The following is an 18540-nucleotide window of genomic DNA, read 5'->3' as shown; positions in this document are numbered from 1 at the left end:
TGAAAAGGGGAAGGGGCACTTTTACAGATTGATAGGGGGACTTTCCAAAGTTAAAGGGGCACTTTCCTATGTAAAAAAAAGGGCACTTTTGAGGTATTTGAGAAATTGTGGGGCACTGTGTCCCCTGCCCCCGGGAGGACCGCCTCTGATAGAGAGAGAGAGAGAGAGAGAGAGAGAGAGAGAGAGAGAGAGAGAGAGAGAGATCATACCTAGACGGATAGAAACAAATATGATACCACCAGTACAGAGAGCTAAGAATTAGCTAGAGGGAGAGAGAGAGAGATGGAATGTGAAAACTCATAAGAGAGTCCGGAAACTTTCTAGCTGGGAGTCAACGACTGAAAGTTTTATCGAACATTAAAACAAAATTTAAGTAAGATTTTATGAATTTTCACATTGTATTTACTTATTTAGATCAGACCATGTTTTCACACAGGTACCACTTTTTAGACTGGTATCCCGTCTTGGTATTATCGCTTTCTCCAAAGGCGTTAGTCCATTCTTTCAATGGGAATTTTGTACACAATTTGACTTCATACAGGGAAGGTGTGCTAACGCAGTGTTGACGACCACTACCGGTTCACAGCTGATTTTCAACCATTTCTCAACTTTTAACAACCATAAGATCACAATGTTAAATACCTAAAACTATTCGTTATCGGATTATCCAAGTAAAATTTGGATTGGATATCGGGAACCCTAAATATAACTTTGCAAACCGGATAGATTTTATTCTCCGAACGTTCCGATTGCGGCCATTTTGTAATGGAATTATTGTGTGTTTTACTTCCGGAAGAAGATAGGAAAGATTGATTAGAAATTGGCAGGCACTTGAAGAATGAAAGACCACTCGATGACAGAACCGTTTATCTTAGATGGACAAAGTATAGACAGGTAAATAATTTTGTTGTAAATATAAACTTTTTAAGAAATTATATATCTAATTTATGCTCATTCTTTATTTTTAAAGTTTCAGTTCACTGTCTGTTGTGTTGTGTTTCATATGATTTAGACTATTTAGACTAGTCATGTTCATCTTGAAGTTGAATGGAGTTTAAATCTGAGTCTAGATAGAAGTGTCACCCTAATTCAGAAAGGTGGCAGTGGTGTGACTGGTGAGGATGATGATGACTTGTGCGTAAAACTTGTGCGACATTGTGTTGTGGCATTTATAAGGCAATGAATTGAATAATGTACATGTAATTGTATTTGTAATGCTCGGGGCGATGTAAAATGCCAATGGCTGTTTGACTTGGATCTCTATTTTTGATGGAGCAGAAAAGAAAGAACAAATTTTGACCGACAATCATATTCATGATCATGCATATGGATCTGGATCTGGATGTGTACGATGCAGGGCCCTACTGGGCATAAACGCATCGGTAGAGAGAGAGGGCGCGGGGGTACTTAAAAGGCTCTGTCAGTGGCCTTCCTGAATGTGCTGGTTGATGTGGAGTTTATGGTGTTTTCGTCCAAATGGTTCCATTCAATGTTGGTAGATGGGAAGAATGAGCTCCTTGGCCTTTAGTTTTCAGTTTGTGCTCTAATGGGGTTGTAGCACTTGCTATTATTTGTCACTTGTCTGTCTATGATATTTGAGGTATTACAGTTTTCAAATTGTCTTGCACGGATACGTCGTTTTGATTTGATTGGTCTGGAGCTGCAGTGATATGCTCAGCTCTCCTCGCTAATATTTTTCAGAACGAGTAGGCTTAGATCTATAGTAATTATGGCTATGAGTATGAGCTGATGTCAAGTGATGAGTGCATTGATCATATTAAAATGATCATGTTGTAAACATTCAATTTGACATTTTATTTAATGATTGATTTGATGACATTATCAATTTGGATCGTTGATTTTGTTGGTTTTGTGTGTGTGTCACTGACGCATATACTGTACATGTACATGTACATGTACCAGTAATTAATATCATCCCCAGTTAAACTAACTGGGGATAATAATAATAATAATAATAATAATAATAATAATAATAATAATAATATTCAGCTTTTATATAGCGCTTAATACAAATGTCTCTATGTGCTTTATACAAAAATATATTATTACCCCGGTCATTGGATTCAGTGCTTGCCCATCCCTGGGATCTTTGGGGAGCATTCCAGCCAGGCGTTACTTGACGCTCAAAAACTGTTTGACCAACAATGACGGCCGGTACCCATTTAACACCTGGGTGGAGAGTAGCAAGTGCACGTTATTATCTTGCCAAAGGATATTAGTGCCATGTCTGGATTTGAACCCTCGACCTTCGCATCTCCAGTCAAGCGCCTTTAACCACTCGACCACGACACTCCCATGATGATTTTAATTACCGGTACTGGTAATATGCTGATTATTATTGTAGGATTTCCAAATAATTAAATATGAAAATATTCCAAATTTGAAGCTTATGCTCACATTTCGTAAAAATGCAATGCTATTCAAGATGTGCAATTTGTGCATCATAACATATTGACTGGGGTGTGGGGGGGGGGGGGGGGATGGGTGTGGGAGCGGCATTGCATAGCATCGTTGGGGAGGCACCAGTATACATGTAATTGGAAAACATTTTTAAAGGAATGATTGCATTCATAGCAAACAAAAATGAAAAATTGAAGTATGCTCAGTCAAATATGCTCATCCATTAGAATAGTAAATTAATATCTCTTTGGCACAACACCCTGTCACAATGCCTAAAGTTGAGAACCTCCCCCCCCCCCCCCAGAAAAAAAAAAGGGGGGGGGGGAGAATAGATAAAGAAATTGATATTACTCTGTGTCTGTAAGTACATAAAGCAGAAGATAAACCTGGATCCCATCTATCAAAGAGTTGATATCAATCACAACTTATTTGTGATTGATATCAATTGCAAGTACAGTATGTACAAGTACATACATTGTACAATGTAAGAGATAGGAGACTGCAAACTTGTGATTGATTGGAGGACTTGTGATTGATTTGGATGAATTACAACTCTTTGTAAGACTGGGCCCTGGAGACTATTCAGCAGAAGTAACTGCATTTTTATCCAGGAATCCAGTTGATCCAGTCGAAACTAAAAGTTGTTTGTTTCCAGGACACAGACAAGTTCAGCATACAAACACGTTTCTTGTTCCCATTCTTGAATCTTGATCAACTGTACACACATGTACATGTAGTATTTATATTGTCTCTCTGTTTAATATCTCTGTTTTGAGTGTCCTCCACTCTCAACTCTTGTGTCGCACTTTCAGGAACCTTATGATTACTTTCAAAAAATTAATTGGTTTCTAAACCGAGTAATATTCAGTCATTCACACCCTTCTCTGTCTGTATTACATTATCTCCAACAAGGAAGTAAATGTAAAATGCTTGTTAAGGTACATGTGATAGTATCAAAAGCAAAACTATATCAATTATTTATGATTAACATACTTGTACTCTGTACCTGGGAGTGAAGAGATAGTTTTGAGGGTTCTTTCGTTTGTTTTTTAAACTTTAAGAATATGTAAACGGTATTTTCACGTACCGTACATGTACATTAAGGCTGCATATACTGTAGTGACTGTACATGAAGTGGAGCAAACTGTCTGGACTCTCTGGAGTGACATTTTAAAGTTAAAAAGTATTTCGGATAGGCTGCATTTAACTTGTACCTGCTTGCAAATAGCACAGACCAACAGTACATGAACATGTACAGTACATGTACATGTACATTTGGTAAGTTTCAGATTTGTCTAAGCCATCCCAATTGTATTGTAGTTTTCACATTGTAGATGTGAAATTTAGAATAAAGGTATCCAAAATGTATTAATTTCCATTATTTTTACATGGTTAACAAAATACATGTACATTGTAGCAACTTTTACAGAATGAACTAAAAAATACCAGGGGGGGGGGGGGGGGGGGGGGGCAGGGGGTATTCTTTTAAAAGTGGATCTACATGTACATGCACTACAGTGTACAAGCACGTACACAATCGATAGTGCCAAGTTTTTTGAGACATTTCAATTTCCAATTGGGGTTTTGTTTTCTTTTGTTGTTCCTTTCCTTCCCCCTTTTTAAAATCTATTTTTCTCTTCTGTTTTGTATTGTATCATTAGATAGCAAAGTAGGAGGAGAGGGTGTACATTGTATGCCCACAATGCCCCCCTTTTTTTGCTGAACCACAGTGGACTAAAAACACATGAGAGTGCATCTCTTGCACGATACCATTCGGTTTTCTATTGGAAATGGTACATGTACCTGAATGATGAATATTGCTTTTGGTAGAAGCTAAAAAAGTCAACAAAAATAGCTAAATAAATAAACAAAAAAAAATAGAAATGAAGGGTATTCAGGCAGTAAGCCTTATGGATACTACTTCCTGTAATACAGGAATTGCTACGCTCCATGACAGACGTCAAAGTGTGTAAGAAACTAAAAACCTATCTTTTTGATAAAAAAAGTTATTACATATGTACAGTTGTGTAATATAACTTGTAAAATGTAAAGCACATTGAGGGGGCCTACGGTTTTGAAATGCGACATAAAAAAAACAACACATTCTTCTTCTTTGGCAACCAATATAACAAGTATGCTTTTTAGGTTTTAGAAATACTGGAGTGGAGGGTATTAAATTGACACCTCCTCCTTTAAAAAAAAAAGGTCATATATGAGAATTGAGAAACACTTTTTATTTTGTTATTTGGCCTAACAACTTCTTTGATGGGAGCAAGGAAGGCACTACATGTAATGTATCATAGAGACACTCTCCTGACTCTCAACAACCTTATCTTAGCCAAGTTCTTTGCCATGAATCATAATAGAAAATCATAGAATGATGATCATACATGTATGATTGATTCAGCATTTTTGTAGTGACTTAATAGGTCTCGTCATAGTTTGTGGGGTATAAATATCTCCCTGTGTTCTAATAATAGACTGTGGGTATAACAGGTCTGTTATGATTTCATTGCGAGCGTTCTATTTTAGGAGAAGCTGTAGTTTTAAGTGGATCATATTATCTGTGGGAGAATAGTCATAGTCTGATTTCCTTTTTAATTTTGGAATTGGAGTTTTGTAGTGAAAATTACATATTGATTAGCAATCACTACATGTGCATGTATACATGTACATGTATGTAGCATTGATCGTTGATTTTGATTGTAAACTTGATTTTGATCTTGATTTTGATTTTGAATTGGATTCTGATGTACATGTACAACTGTAGATGTGAGTGACTTACTGATTGATTTATGAAAGTCTTGAACAGTACTAAGGCCCTGTCTTTAATCTTATGATATTAAGAGTTGCGATTCATTTTAATTCATTTGCAATTTATATCGATCACAACTCTTTCTTAAGAGAATGTGATTGATACTCAATATCAATAACAAATTACTTGTACATAAAGCAATCACAACTCTGGTTTAAAATAGAAAGAAATCTTATTTTAATGTTCCAATAAAAAGAGATGTTTTGAATTATTTTTTGTTTTGGTTTGTTTATTTATAATGTTTCTAATACTGTCAAATTCTGTAAGTTATTCAATTGCTGAACTTGATCACCTGGTTCCAAAGCAGCATCGAATTTGATTCATATTTTATCAATAAAACTGAAAATATACTCATTAACAAACTATAAAATATTTATGATAATTTGAATTCTAATTTATTGATGGATTCATCTGTCATTCAACAGAAATGAACTCTAAATCAAGTGAAGTTAACATTTTGATTGCAAGAGAGAAAGAAAATATATGAATTACACTGTACAATGGACATCAGATAAAGGAAGGGGGGGGGGGGCAAACAAATCACTTGATACATGTACATGTAGGTTATGTAGTATGATTGAATTGTATACAATTGTACTACCGGTACATGCAACAAAATGTACATAACCCCATTGAGTTTCTAGTATTTCTATGTGTTGGATCTAAGTGAACAATGTATTACATTGGGCTGTGCCAAGTAAATACATTAGACTTTCATCCTGGTCATGATAGCAGGGTCATAGAAAATACAAACAGAACATGATCTCTTGCTCTTATTTCTCAATGGGAACATACACGTACATGTAGGAATGTAAGCTTAAAGGGAATGATCAAAGAGTCATGTACATGTACATGTACAGTTGTATGTATTACTTCAAATTGTATTGTAGTTATTTCAGATACAGATGGAAAAGTGTGATTTTTCCAGTTTGTTTTGAATGTCAAATGAGCCAACAGTCCAACATTATACATAAAGATACAGATATTTTTGTAGAGATACATGTAGAAAATAAGAGAGAGATTCTGAAGTAGATTTTGTTTTTATTAAAGAATGTTACTGTTAGTGTCTGCTCCTGCATGAGAGTGGGGAGACTTATTGTTCTGTTATTATGATTTGCTTAATAATTTATTCATATTTTTAATATATATTTCATGTGCATTGATTTTATTTCCTGTTTGGAGCCAAAAGGACATTAAGATATATAATTTAACATACCCTAGCTTTTTTAAAGCCCTTTCTAATTTGCTCTTTATACATACATGTACTATGCAGTAATGCTGTGAAAGTTCCTTTCTTGCCATAGCCACAAGAGGGCCTCCTATCATTTGGTGCTTGAATCTACTGTACCACTTTGCATACACATGTAGTTTCCACTTTCTCTGTTTATATGGGACTTGCTGCAGTAATTTCCCAAAAGGCATTATAGAATGCTGTATATTTTCCTATTAATAGGACCAATCAGATGCTCCCTACTCTGTCAAAAGCTGACAACCCCCCCCCCCCCCCCCCCCCCAAAAAAAAAAAAAAAAAAAAAAAATTAAAGAAAAAGATAACTTCCTTATACTTGTGACACTTTGACTTATCAAAGTACATGTAATCTTTGCTGTCCCGATAGATTTGACTTATATGCAGAGTTAAGTGTACATTACCGGTAACTGTATTCTTTGACACTATTATGCCCTTCAACAAATGTAGCTTTCAACTGACTATCTCTTAGGTTTTGTTTTAATCACTCTTCATGGTCATTGATAGATAATGAGCAGGAACATATTAATGAGCTTTTCACTTTTGGAATCACTCCATAATAACCTCAAGATTTTTCTCGTTTTAAACCAAGAGGCAATTTTGAACGATAACAAATGACACGAGGATAGAATAGCAGTAACAATGGCTAGGTTCAAAGTCTTGGGAAAAAAACCTATCAGGAGTTTCGAGAGCACTTCTACAGAATGAAAAATCATTCATCCATTGTAAGCTGGTCCATAATGGTGTTTGATATCTTGTAAACTGGTTTTGGTAGTATCGTCGCGAAGGAAGAAAAGATCTCGAGTTTCTACTTCAGCTACATTGTATTTCTAGCAGTACTTCACTGTTCTTGATTAGATGGAAACTTTGTGTTTAATGATCGGCTCTGCTCTCATATTTCAACGACTCACATGTTTCTTTTCTGTCAAGATCTTCAATGGTTTTAACATTATTCTGTTCAAGCAACAAGTCCATTTTCTTGTGAGGCTGAAATGAAAAGCAAATTTCTTTGGTAAGACATTAATCTACATTTGCCACACTCGACCCAGGTGATTTAAAAGGGTACTTGGCAGGAATTAATTCTTTGGGATGCTAGAGCGCCATTATGGCAGCCATTCTATTGCCAGGGTAATAAATGTGGAGTGCCAGGAGTGTCAAGTCTGACAGATATGAGCGCTATACAAGAACCCATTATTATTATTCAAAATGTTAACCCTTTTTTTTTTCTCTCTCTCTCTTTCTCTCTCTCTCTCTCTCTCTCTCTCTCTCATATTCTTTTCATGCAGATTTTTCATGATGCACATCAGCCATTGTCATAGGAGGGGAAAAGGAAGGCACTGAAAACCAGACTTTATTCTTAATTCCAAAAGAAAGATCATCTTAAAAGAGACAACCTAAGCAGTACAAAAATAGGTGAGCTGTTTTTACTCTTGGTGAACAATTGTTATATTGCTGAAGAAGAACAAAATAACTTTATGGAGGAGTCATGGTATAGTGGTTAATTTTTTAATTCGAATCCCAGCTGGAACTAATGTCCTTTAGCGAGACATTAATTCAGATTTGCCACTCTCCACCCAGGTGTAAATGGTTACTTAATTCCAAAGCGGCTCAGCTATGATTTGAATAATATCGTAAAAGCACCAGGAGTGTCAAGGCATGGTGGGTATAAGTTCCATACAATTACAAGAAGCCACCACCAAGTTTGTGTACTCTAACTATTTTGCTCAAGGTTCAAGTACTTGTATAACATTTTTAACAGGTATGTCATCAAAACCAATTATGGGCACAAGTCTTGACAAGCTTTACACATCTTCAGGTGCTCTTTTGGTTCACTTGTAAAATTGCTGTTGGTTGGAGGGGCCACAAATAGGGGCGAATCTTTATTTCGTTCTCTGTGTGTATCTAGTAGCTTTGAAAGTATGAATTTTGGAAATGTAGCTGAAACATGCAGTCCATGTCCGTTCTGCCACATACAAAACAGCCCCCTCGCTTGTTGAGCAAGCAATCCAAGATGGCCGAGGTGCCACCGGGCTCGATCACCATGGGGTCGGGACCCCTCCCGCAGTTTCGGTTCTGTTTGAACTTCGAAGGGAACAAGGAGGACGAGCTCAACTTCCAGAAGGGGGACAACATCACAATCATTCTTTCTCCTCCTCCTTCTTGTGCTGCTACTACTACTACTACTACTACTACTACTACTACTACTACTACTTTTGCTACTACTACGACAATTTTACAACCACAATGATTTACTATTTTTAAAACATGCATTTTAGAAAAGAAACTCAAATGTGCAATATGTGTCTTTCTTCCATGACCAATAGCTCCCTCGCTTGTTGAGCAAGCAAATCAAAGATGGCAGAAGTGCCGCCGGGTCTAATCACCATGGGGTCGGAGCCCCTCAAGCAGTACCGGGCCCGCCACAACTTCGAGGGGAGCAAGGACGACGAGCTCAACTTCCAGAAGGGTGACATCATCACCGTCACCCTCCAGGTGCCGGGAGGCTGGTGGGAAGGGATGCTGAGCGGCAGGTCCGGTTGGTTCCCGAGCAACTTCGTCAGGGAAATCAAGCCAAAGAGTGAGTAGCGTTTGGAAACAGAACCCCCCCCTCCCCCATTTTTGTCTCGCCTGCGTAGCAAAAAAGCAAGACACACTGTAGGCGCCGCTTTTCCGGTGACGGTGACAGCGATTTGTAACATAAAAAACTTAACCTAAGATTAAGTTTTTGAATTGTTAGTATAATTTTAAAAGTATAAATTCTCATTCAATGAAACTTGGCCTTAAGGGTTATCAAGTATTCCCAATCATTTGTGCAGAATTTTAGGTCACAAAATCAAGGTCAAAGGTCATTTCAGGTCAACAAAAGACTCTTTTGTGGCATCAACATCAAGATTTTGAATTTTTAGCATAATTTCAAATGTGTTTGTTCAAATTCCATGAAACTTGTACACAAGGGTTATCAAGTATCACAAATCTTATGACACGAATTCCAGGTCACAAAGTCAAGGTCAAAGGTCATTTTAGGTCAGTATGTGAGGATTAAAATGAAAAAAAAAAAAATCATTTTTGGTTATTTTTTCATATTCCATTTAAGTTATTAATCTTGGTATAAAATACAAATTATAGTAAATAATTCTTCTGATGATTATATTTAGAGGACTCCATGGGGGGGGGGGGGGGCCTGCTGATGGGCCACCCTGCCTATGAATAGTGTTCCAACCCAATTTTTCATCATATTGAATTGCGTAATGCAGGCGAGACCGCCAAGAGCGTTTCCCTTGTTTTTTAATATGTTTCATTTCAAAGCTCTTCACCGTTCGTTCTTCAGCATCCGCCTCAACCAGGTGGGTGTTTCACAAAGCTTGTCATCAGTGACAAATGACAGTTTTTGTTATAAGCTTGTGAAATAATTGCTTCTGATTGGTTATCAGCAGATTTGTCACTGATTTTTGTCATTTGTCATTGAAAAAAGGTTTTGTGAAACAGCTCCCATGCGGATGCTGAAGACCGGAAGGTTTGGAGAAAAGCCGTAAGGGAAACGAAAAGTCCAACCCCACAGCATGGGGGAAAATGGGCACTAAAATCGATGATGAAGATGAGTTTGGGTAATTGAAGAGTATTGGAATGTTATTTTCTTCCCCTTCTTCCTCCAATTCTCTCAGTTCTTCTTCTTTTCATTTTTTTGTCCTTTTTCACAATTTGGTGGGAAGCACATGCTCCCATGCAACTGCACCACTGGAAGGGATAAAGGGCATAGTTTCATGGAACCGTCTAAAACACAAGTTGACCAGCATTCCATTGAAACATGTTTCAATTTTGATACACGCATTTCAACGGGATATTGGTGAACTTTGTACTTAAGATGGTTTCTTTAGACATTGCAGTGATGTCTGCTTGGTTAATAAGTATCTGCATCTTTGAGATCAAACCACAAATATGACCTCTTGAACTTGCACTTGTACTATTTGTGAAAATACATATGTGTGATCTGAAAGACTTCATATGGGGTCCCACCCATCAACATTCATGTTTTGATTTATTTCCTTTCTTTCTTTTTTTTCACAAATTGTAAAAGCCTGATCCTGCCTCATTGGGCAACTACAGTCCAGAGCTTATGCATAAGTCTATTGTTCAGGGGCAGGGCAGTTGTATATTGTTCAGACTCTGTGTTTCAGATATGGGGTTGGTTGAAAGAAATTGAAGGGTGTGTTGGGCTGTTGGTTCTTTAATATCAGGAGGTGATAGGGACAAGTGTCCGAGTCTGCAAACCTATTAGAGTGCTGCTTAGTGAGGTCGCTTTCTGGGGTCTAGGACCAAGACCAAGACCAATTCCTTCATTGCTGCGAGTGGTTAGTGAAGAGACACAGAAATCTATATTGACCCTTAGACATAACTTAACAAAGCCTCGAGCCTAGCCTAACTTTTTTCAGTCTCTGGTTGTCGCATGTACAGTACAGGCTGGGGCCGATGTGGAGCAGTCTCCATAGTCTTACAATTGAGACCCTCTGTTACGTGTTACGACTGACAAGTGACTGTGTCTAGTGTGCAGGCACAAACACCCAAAATTAACACTTAAACACAATTTCGTAAGCTTCAAGACAAGTCTAGCCTATCTTTATCAAGTCTCTGGCCTTTTTAGATCCTACAATGTGTTCAAACCATGCATTCTACTTACAGGTAGTCTCAAAGACTCTAATTAGACACTTAAACACAATTTCCTTAGCTTCAAGTCTAGCCTAACTTTGTCAAGTCTCTGAGACCATGCATTCAACATACAGGTAGTCTCAAAGTTCAGACCCTCTGTCACATGTAACGCCTGACAAGGGTTTGTTCCACCAAACTAGCTTGCATATGGCTGCACATGTGATTAACGAGTACACTCTGCAGCCCTGCCTGCCGCAGCTTTGCGGATATGGAAACCGAAACATGGATCTGTAATTAAGCACACATGTATCGTCAGTTTGCTATTGTGGCGGTATCATATCGGCATATCAAATTACCATCAGTGTATCTGAGGCTTGTGTCGGGTTACTGGTGGCATGTGTATGTACACACATTGCGTGAGATTCGCGGTAATATGAGTGACATGGTTTGTTATAAGATGTTTAAGGGCGTGTTGGGCTGTTTATTCTTTGATACAGTATCAGGAAGTGATATTGGTTTTAATATTCCACAAATATTCATGACATGATATGAACTTGAGTTTATAAGGAAAGACAAGAAGGAAAAGGGGAAATGAGAGAGAGAGAGAGAGAGAGAGGGAGAGAGAGGGAGAGAGAGAAATGGGGGTGGGGGGGGGGGGGGGGGGGCTTCCCCCTCCCACCTTTTACTCACATCAACTTTGATAAAGGGTAAATGAGCATAGGATACTGGTACACATGCCCAGTCTTACTCAAGAACTGTTTTTGCGTTTTTTTGTAATAAAAATTCAGATCTTTGTTCTAGGTACAGGATTTATAGAGATATTAGAGGTGTATATATAGGGAAGGGGGTTAATTTCTATGAAAATAGGTTAGGAAATATCCTTTGAAGTCTGGCTTAGGCAGAATAGGCAGAATTGTTCTTTTAAAGGGCGTAAAAAGGCACTGAAAAGAAAGGAAAAAAAATGATGATTTAAAGCTTTTGAAATAATGAACCAGGAAAAAGGGTAACTGGTAAATCTTGGAACTAAAGGCAGACAGGATGTGATGGAGAACTAAATGAATCTGGGAGTTCCTTGTTATTTGTTAAAAGTTCTCTGTTTTGTATATTTTATTCATTTTATTTTTCTTCTACTTCCTAATTCCTATGAGAACTTCCTGTACAAGATGATTTGTCTTGTGTGTGTGTGTAGGGCAAGCCCAAGATATTCTATTCCACATTTCACTGACCACATCTGATATGTATACTTCTCGTATAAGCACCATTGTACAAAGTTAATATCCCTACGAGAGCTGTTATCAGACCACAAATAAAGTGAAACTACATTATTGATGTCAATTTATGTTTAATAACCCACAAAACATGTACTTGATGATGTTGAGTTGAGTTGAGTCGAGTTGAGTTTGAAGTTTATTATCCAAACAAAAAGTACATCAATATAACAATCAAATGTGAATGGCTTAAAGGCCCACTGCACTACTTGTAGCTACTTGTGCCCTCTATATAACAAACAATGCCTAATCGGTGACCATTGGTCCCCCATGATCCTCTTTTTCTTATGTTAACTGAGAGCTGAGTTGATGAGATAAGCACCTGTCCAGTGACCTAGCAGAGCGGTCTAATCCCTCCTGTAAACTACGGCAGATAAGCTTTAAATGAATTAAATGTGATGTACACAAGACCAAAGAGACTTAATAACTTGGACTTGTCCAGTAAGGATTTCCTCCATATTTTTACCCCATTGTGCAAAATTGACAGTTATGATTGAAAAATTGAGGAGGAAAATGTAAAAATGAAATTGTTTGATTTTTGTTTCCACAAGAAATAGTCAAATACTTGTTTCATTTTTCTTTTCTTTTTCTTTCTTTTTCTTTCGTAATTTTTACACAAAGAGGGACATAAACAGTGAACAAACATATGAATAACATAAAGAGAATGTTGTACACATACATACATGTACATGTACATGTATGTGGATCATGCACTTCCTTCAATAGAAGAAACTAGTGGAACATACCCGAATAAGAGACGCTTGGCATTTCAGTGTAATTTACTCTCATTTGTGGTTATGTACAGTACATTCAGTGTACATGTTACTTCCACTGTAGAAATTATAAGCATACACTAATATACAAGCCGATTGTTAAATTGCTTCCTGGTTCTAACACAGTCTAGATTACATGTGCATGTGTCTACAATGGGAAACTGTTTATTTGGCAAGAGAAAGATTAAGGTATTTGGTCTTTTTCTGTCCCATTCTTTACCAAGAATCAAAGGAAAAGAGAAAAAATCATATCAGAAGTGTAATGTCCCTTGTTAAGTTTTCTTCAATACTTTTTTAATTAATGCTTGCTTGTGAAATTTTTGAAATTTGAGGATCCATTCAAAAGTTGACATCATCTATCATGCATAGTGCATACAGTTCCTTCTTGTATATACATTGTAATTATAAACCACAACAATTATTGACTCTCTTTTGCAGTATTTTGAGGTTGATAAGGAGTTTAAGATATGATTCACAAGTTAAAGGTTAATCTTCATAGGAAACAAAACAAGAAGACATTACACACTGGTTGGGGTATTTTCCATTGTCCTTAGACTACACATGGTTCGGCACACCTGTGTTGCACATTTCAGATGATCGAATTACCTGTATGCATGTGTCACACCTGCTGTGCTGCCAACAATTAGAATATGACTGATCGAACGTGGCATGCAGGGAAATGAAACATTCATGTTTCTTCACTGAGCGTTGCGTGAACGCCCTGAATGATTGGTGAGAAACAGGTAGACCGTCCCGGTTTTCCTCGGGTCACGGGCATTCCTTCCTGTCGAATGGGCGCTTCCGTGAGAGAGAGAGCACACCTTTTTCTTGTTTACCTGTCTAGGGCTTGCCCCGTTCACATGTTGAGTTAATCTGTATAGGATCCCGATCTTGTACTGATTTTTTTTTTAAAAGAGGAAATGGTGGTCTTTCTTGCCCTGTTTATACCTTGAGTTAATCTGTATAAGATCCCGATCTTATACAGATTATTTTGGAAAGAGGAGATTGTGGTCGTTCTTGCCCTGTTCATATGTTACAAGGTTTAAGTCTATGGGCCTACATGCTTTTCCAGGTTTGACTGGATTGTTGAGCATCGGCAAGTTTTGTTTACCTGTCTTGCAGTGTTCATATTTTTTATTAAAATCTGTAATATAGGATCCAGGTCTTATTCTCATTCTCATTCTCATTCTCAATTAATGATGACTGGTCTGATTGTGGTCTGTCTTCCCTTGCTCATATCTCAGCTTAGTCTGTATAAATATATCTGCTCTATGGTACATCTAATTGGGTTTCCCAAGCATGAGAACATTTTGTTTCCTTGTCATGCAGTGCTCATACCCTAATATAATCTATATATGACCTGGATCAAATCTTTGTAAGATCTAGATCATCTGCTGCTGATTTTCAAGGACAAGTGACTGTCTTGAGTAAAGTTTGTCTTACCCTGTTCACATCTCAGTTTATTCGATATCTCTGTGTTTTTTTTTAACTGATTGATACTCCCAAGCATTGGCAAGTTCTGTTTACCTGTCTGGCAGTGTTCCTACATTGATCTAATCTGCATCTGACATGTAGTTGGATCTAATGTGCCCACCTAAGATTAAATGACTCTTCATGTTAATTGACATGTCTTGCCCTGTTCATACCTTAACCAATCTCTGCAAGATTTAGTTCTGGTTTGGAAATCTAATAAAGATGCCTGGCTGGACACCCCCCCCCCCCCTCCCCAATTCCAAACCTAAAAAAGCATCTTTGTATAAAACCTGCTTGAAGGAATAAATTTACTTCTCTTAGTTTTGGGGACATACATGTAGAATTCTTATGGATTGGTGAAGTCTTTTGTGTGAACACACCCATGTCTCTCATCTTGGTCTAGTGTCTCATGATTCTCATCATATGTTTTTTCCAGTTCTGATTCCATTGTGGAGCTCCAAACAAACAACATGGTGCCATTAAAGGTTCCCGCCAAAAAATGGATTTAAGAATAAACTTGACAATTTCACATTTGGTGTATGAGAGATACAGGTTGCTCTGGAATTTGAAGGGAGGAAGCCCAGTGCCCCCCCCCCCATACATAGTTGAAGCAACCAGGGGACCCACTGGAATGCCTCAAGTCATATCCTAGGGGACTGCATTAATGTAATGGAGGATTAATAACTTAACTCTAGTTAATCATAACTATAATTTGAACTATCTGGTACATGTATTACTATAAACATGAGTTTCAGGTATAATGGGGGCTCATTAGCGATGTAAAAGATTGAGATCTTGGGTATTGTTCCTGGAGTGGACCCTCCCCAAACAATTTAGAATTACGTATGTAGATTGATATAATCCAATGAATGTGTATGCTTCTCTGCCCCCCCCCTTCCCGCCACCTGTAGTCATTAAGATGGATTAATGGATTAACGGATTAACACTCATGGTGAAGACCAACCTACAAATCCGATAACCTCTGGTTATATAAACCTACAAAAGGCAATCTATTGATAGGGGATGATTCATAAAAATGAGAGTGAAGGGAGAAATAGTTAACTGGATTTACAATTAATTTAATCAGTTTTGAACCTGTAGTATGTATATTTAAAACTAGCTGATTCATTATACACTGCATAATAAAGTTTTATGCCAACAAATATTCATCGAATACCTTATTTTAAAGTTTGATTGAAGGAGGCCTAAAATTGTTGTAAAACATTAGCCATTACATGTAAGTGAGATTTAGAGATTCTGTCAAATGAAATTGTCTTGTTCTTGAAAAGAAGCCCATAAGAAATGTAGAAATACCAGAAAATAATTTTAAATTGATATACATGTAAACAATGAAAAATTGAATATAAACAAAAATAATGATAACAATATTTATAAAGCGCAACTTATCCATCTCTAGAGCTCAAGGCGCATATAAATAATTTAAATTGAAATACAGTGGTTATATTTTTCCCTTCTCAATCCAATGCAATTATCAGATTGTTTTAATCTTCTTGGGAACAAACTGATCCTATCTGTGTTTTGATTGTGAACAAGGGTGAGAGGAAAAACAAGAGTGCCACATGCAGATGGTTAATTTCCCATCCTGCCTTCAGTGACAAATTTGAAATTGATTTATTCTTGTACAAGATTAGGCGTCACAACAACACAACAGGTGGAATAGCGCTGCGAAAGGGCGCTATCTTCACGCTTTGACGGGTAATTGCCTGACGTCACATCGTCGGCTGGCCCACGTTCCTTTAAGGCTGCCGGGTTCAAAATCCAGCAGAGAGAGACTCACGATGTGATACTCCGTGACATGACTAATCGTGCCTCGTCGGCGGGCTAGGGGACACCCAGTTCCTGTCATTTTTTTCCTCACAACTCTTTTCTTCTGTGACTGCCTGGGAGTTTTTCGGCTCGATCGCCAGCACCCCAAATTTAGAAGGGCTCGCTCGTTGGCGCACTGTCATCGGGGCGTCGAAAGTATCTTGTTCGGAGCGGATTAATCCAAGCGTTAATCTTGCGAGAGAAGTGTTGCATGCTCTAGACATTTCATCATCATCGACATTCTGTCACATTTGTGACTGGCTGATTGCTGGCCCCAATTTCTGAACGGACTTTGATGATGCCATGTTTAATACACCGATGATTAGCAATTTAGCATCACTAGTATCAAACTGGATGACATACATGTAGCACGGGAGCCTCGGTGGGGACAGGGATCGGATGCTTGGTGTGCATTCTTCAACCACGCTACAATAATTACCCAGCAATGTTAACGATTCTGCAATAATTGCATCACCAACTGCCGCTAGCACCGTTGTCTCTCAGAATCTGTTGCTGTTGATGATGCACCCTAGCAGAGCTTTTCATTTGGATCATGGCTTGGATATCTAGTAGGGATGATACTGATGCGATCCCTTTGAGTTGTTCCTTCACCAGTTCGAGGATACGTATGATGGTCGTTATGTGCATGTGCTGCTGCGGTGCGAAACGCGCCATGTTCAAGCAGAGGGACAGAGCTGCGTCGTTTGACTATGTTTATGACAGAAAACCGAAGAGTACTTGTAAGTCAGATTAATATAATTTTGTTATATGTGTGTGTAATTGGGCTTTTACAGACTTGTATCAATCAAATATGACTATTTACGTTGGGGACCGACCTTTAACGCCATCATCCGAAAGACGTTACGTTTTCCTTAGTTTCAACTTATAGAATTGGGAAGAAAGTATTTAAAGTGAGGCGGAATTAGGGATGACATTGTTACTTCTTGCTTTGTTATGTAAGCTGAAATATATTCATATTACATACATACATACATTTGCTTTCAACAACTTATATGCTTGTTAGATGCTTGCCTGACATGACAACCTGTTTATGCAAGTTTTATTCCATCCAACCTCTCACTTGTAAAACAAATTGAATATATGCTTGTCAGGAGTTCTATGAAAACACATTAATTTAAGGGCCTACAGGGTGTATATCAATATCTGTCAGTAATAAAATCAATCGATGGTCAGGTACCAAACAACGTTTAGAAAATATTCATAATGTAAATGATGTATTGGCATGTCTACTTTTTATGGGAATGTGTTGTCAACAGTCAAACATACATGTATGTCTTTTCTAATGTAGAGGATACTCTTAGTATTTGATATGTGGTTTGTAATCTTTGGAGGTTTTTTCCCCATGTAATTGTAGGCTGTCTTTGCTCTTGGTAATCCACACTTGCTTGCCAACCCTGATTTACCACCCTGTTTTGCTGCATCCTCCGATAAGTTCCCACTTTTCATTTCCTCCATCGTAAGGGTGTTTCCTTCACCCACTTTCTTCTTTCATAGAGCACTTTCTTCTTTTATCTCTGCTACTATCCCCTCTAACCCCCTTTATTGCTCTATTCAGTCATGTACATTGTATATGTTTTGATAGTATCTTACTTCCTCTATGTCTCTCTTCCCACTCCTTTTCTCTTTCTCTCACTTTACTTTCACACAATCCTTTTTGGGGGAGGTGGCCGAAGGGTGTTGAAAGCTGCCTGTTGCTGCATCCTTAATAACTTCCCACTTTTCATTTCCTCCATCATAGGGGTGTTTCCTTTACCCACTTTATTTTTTCATAGAGCACTATCTTCTTTTATCTCTGCTACTACCCCTTAAACTCCCTTTATTGCTCCTATTCAGTCTGTACAGTTTAGATAGTATATATTTTTCTCCCTCTATGTCTCTCTTCCCCCTCTTTTTCTTTCTCTCACTTTACTTTTACCCAATCCTTTTTGGGGGAGGGGGTTTGGAGGGTGTTGAAAGCTCTCTGTTCTGGAAAATCCATTCTTGTCTCTCAGTTTTGTATTACATATACCTCCCTGTTGCTGCATCCCTCAATAACTTCCCACTTTTCATTTC

The 18540-nt window shown here is 37.8% G+C and overlaps 1 protein-coding gene across 4 annotated transcripts in view; it reads left to right on the top strand.

Annotated features, from left to right (window-relative positions):
• The first annotated feature begins 577 nt into the window (after positions 1-577).
• The window catches only part of LOC578870 (rho guanine nucleotide exchange factor 7), a 56725-nt gene continuing 38762 nt past the window's right edge, over positions 578-18540 (top strand). For 3 of the 4 annotated variants that reach the window (XM_003726514.3, XM_003726515.3, XM_011678814.2), the window contains exons 1-3: positions 578-894; positions 7769-7895; positions 8807-9060. In XM_003726514.3, coding sequence (XP_003726562.1) covers positions 8838-9060 — 223 coding nt within the window. In that variant the 5' untranslated portion in view covers positions 578-894; positions 7769-7895; positions 8807-8837. Of the gene's footprint in view, positions 895-7768; positions 7896-8806; positions 9061-16877; positions 17208-18540 lie in introns of those variants that run through there. The other variant, XM_030981988.1, reaches the window with a different exon arrangement.

Source organism: Strongylocentrotus purpuratus, unplaced genomic scaffold (assembly GCF_000002235.5).
Source record: "Strongylocentrotus purpuratus isolate Spur 01 unplaced genomic scaffold, Spur_5.0 spur5_scaffold_12, whole genome shotgun sequence".
Classification (NCBI taxonomy): domain Eukaryota; kingdom Metazoa; phylum Echinodermata; class Echinoidea; order Camarodonta; family Strongylocentrotidae; genus Strongylocentrotus; species Strongylocentrotus purpuratus.
Note: the sequence above shows the minus strand (reverse complement) of the source record. Positions and strands in the feature narration are given on the sequence as shown.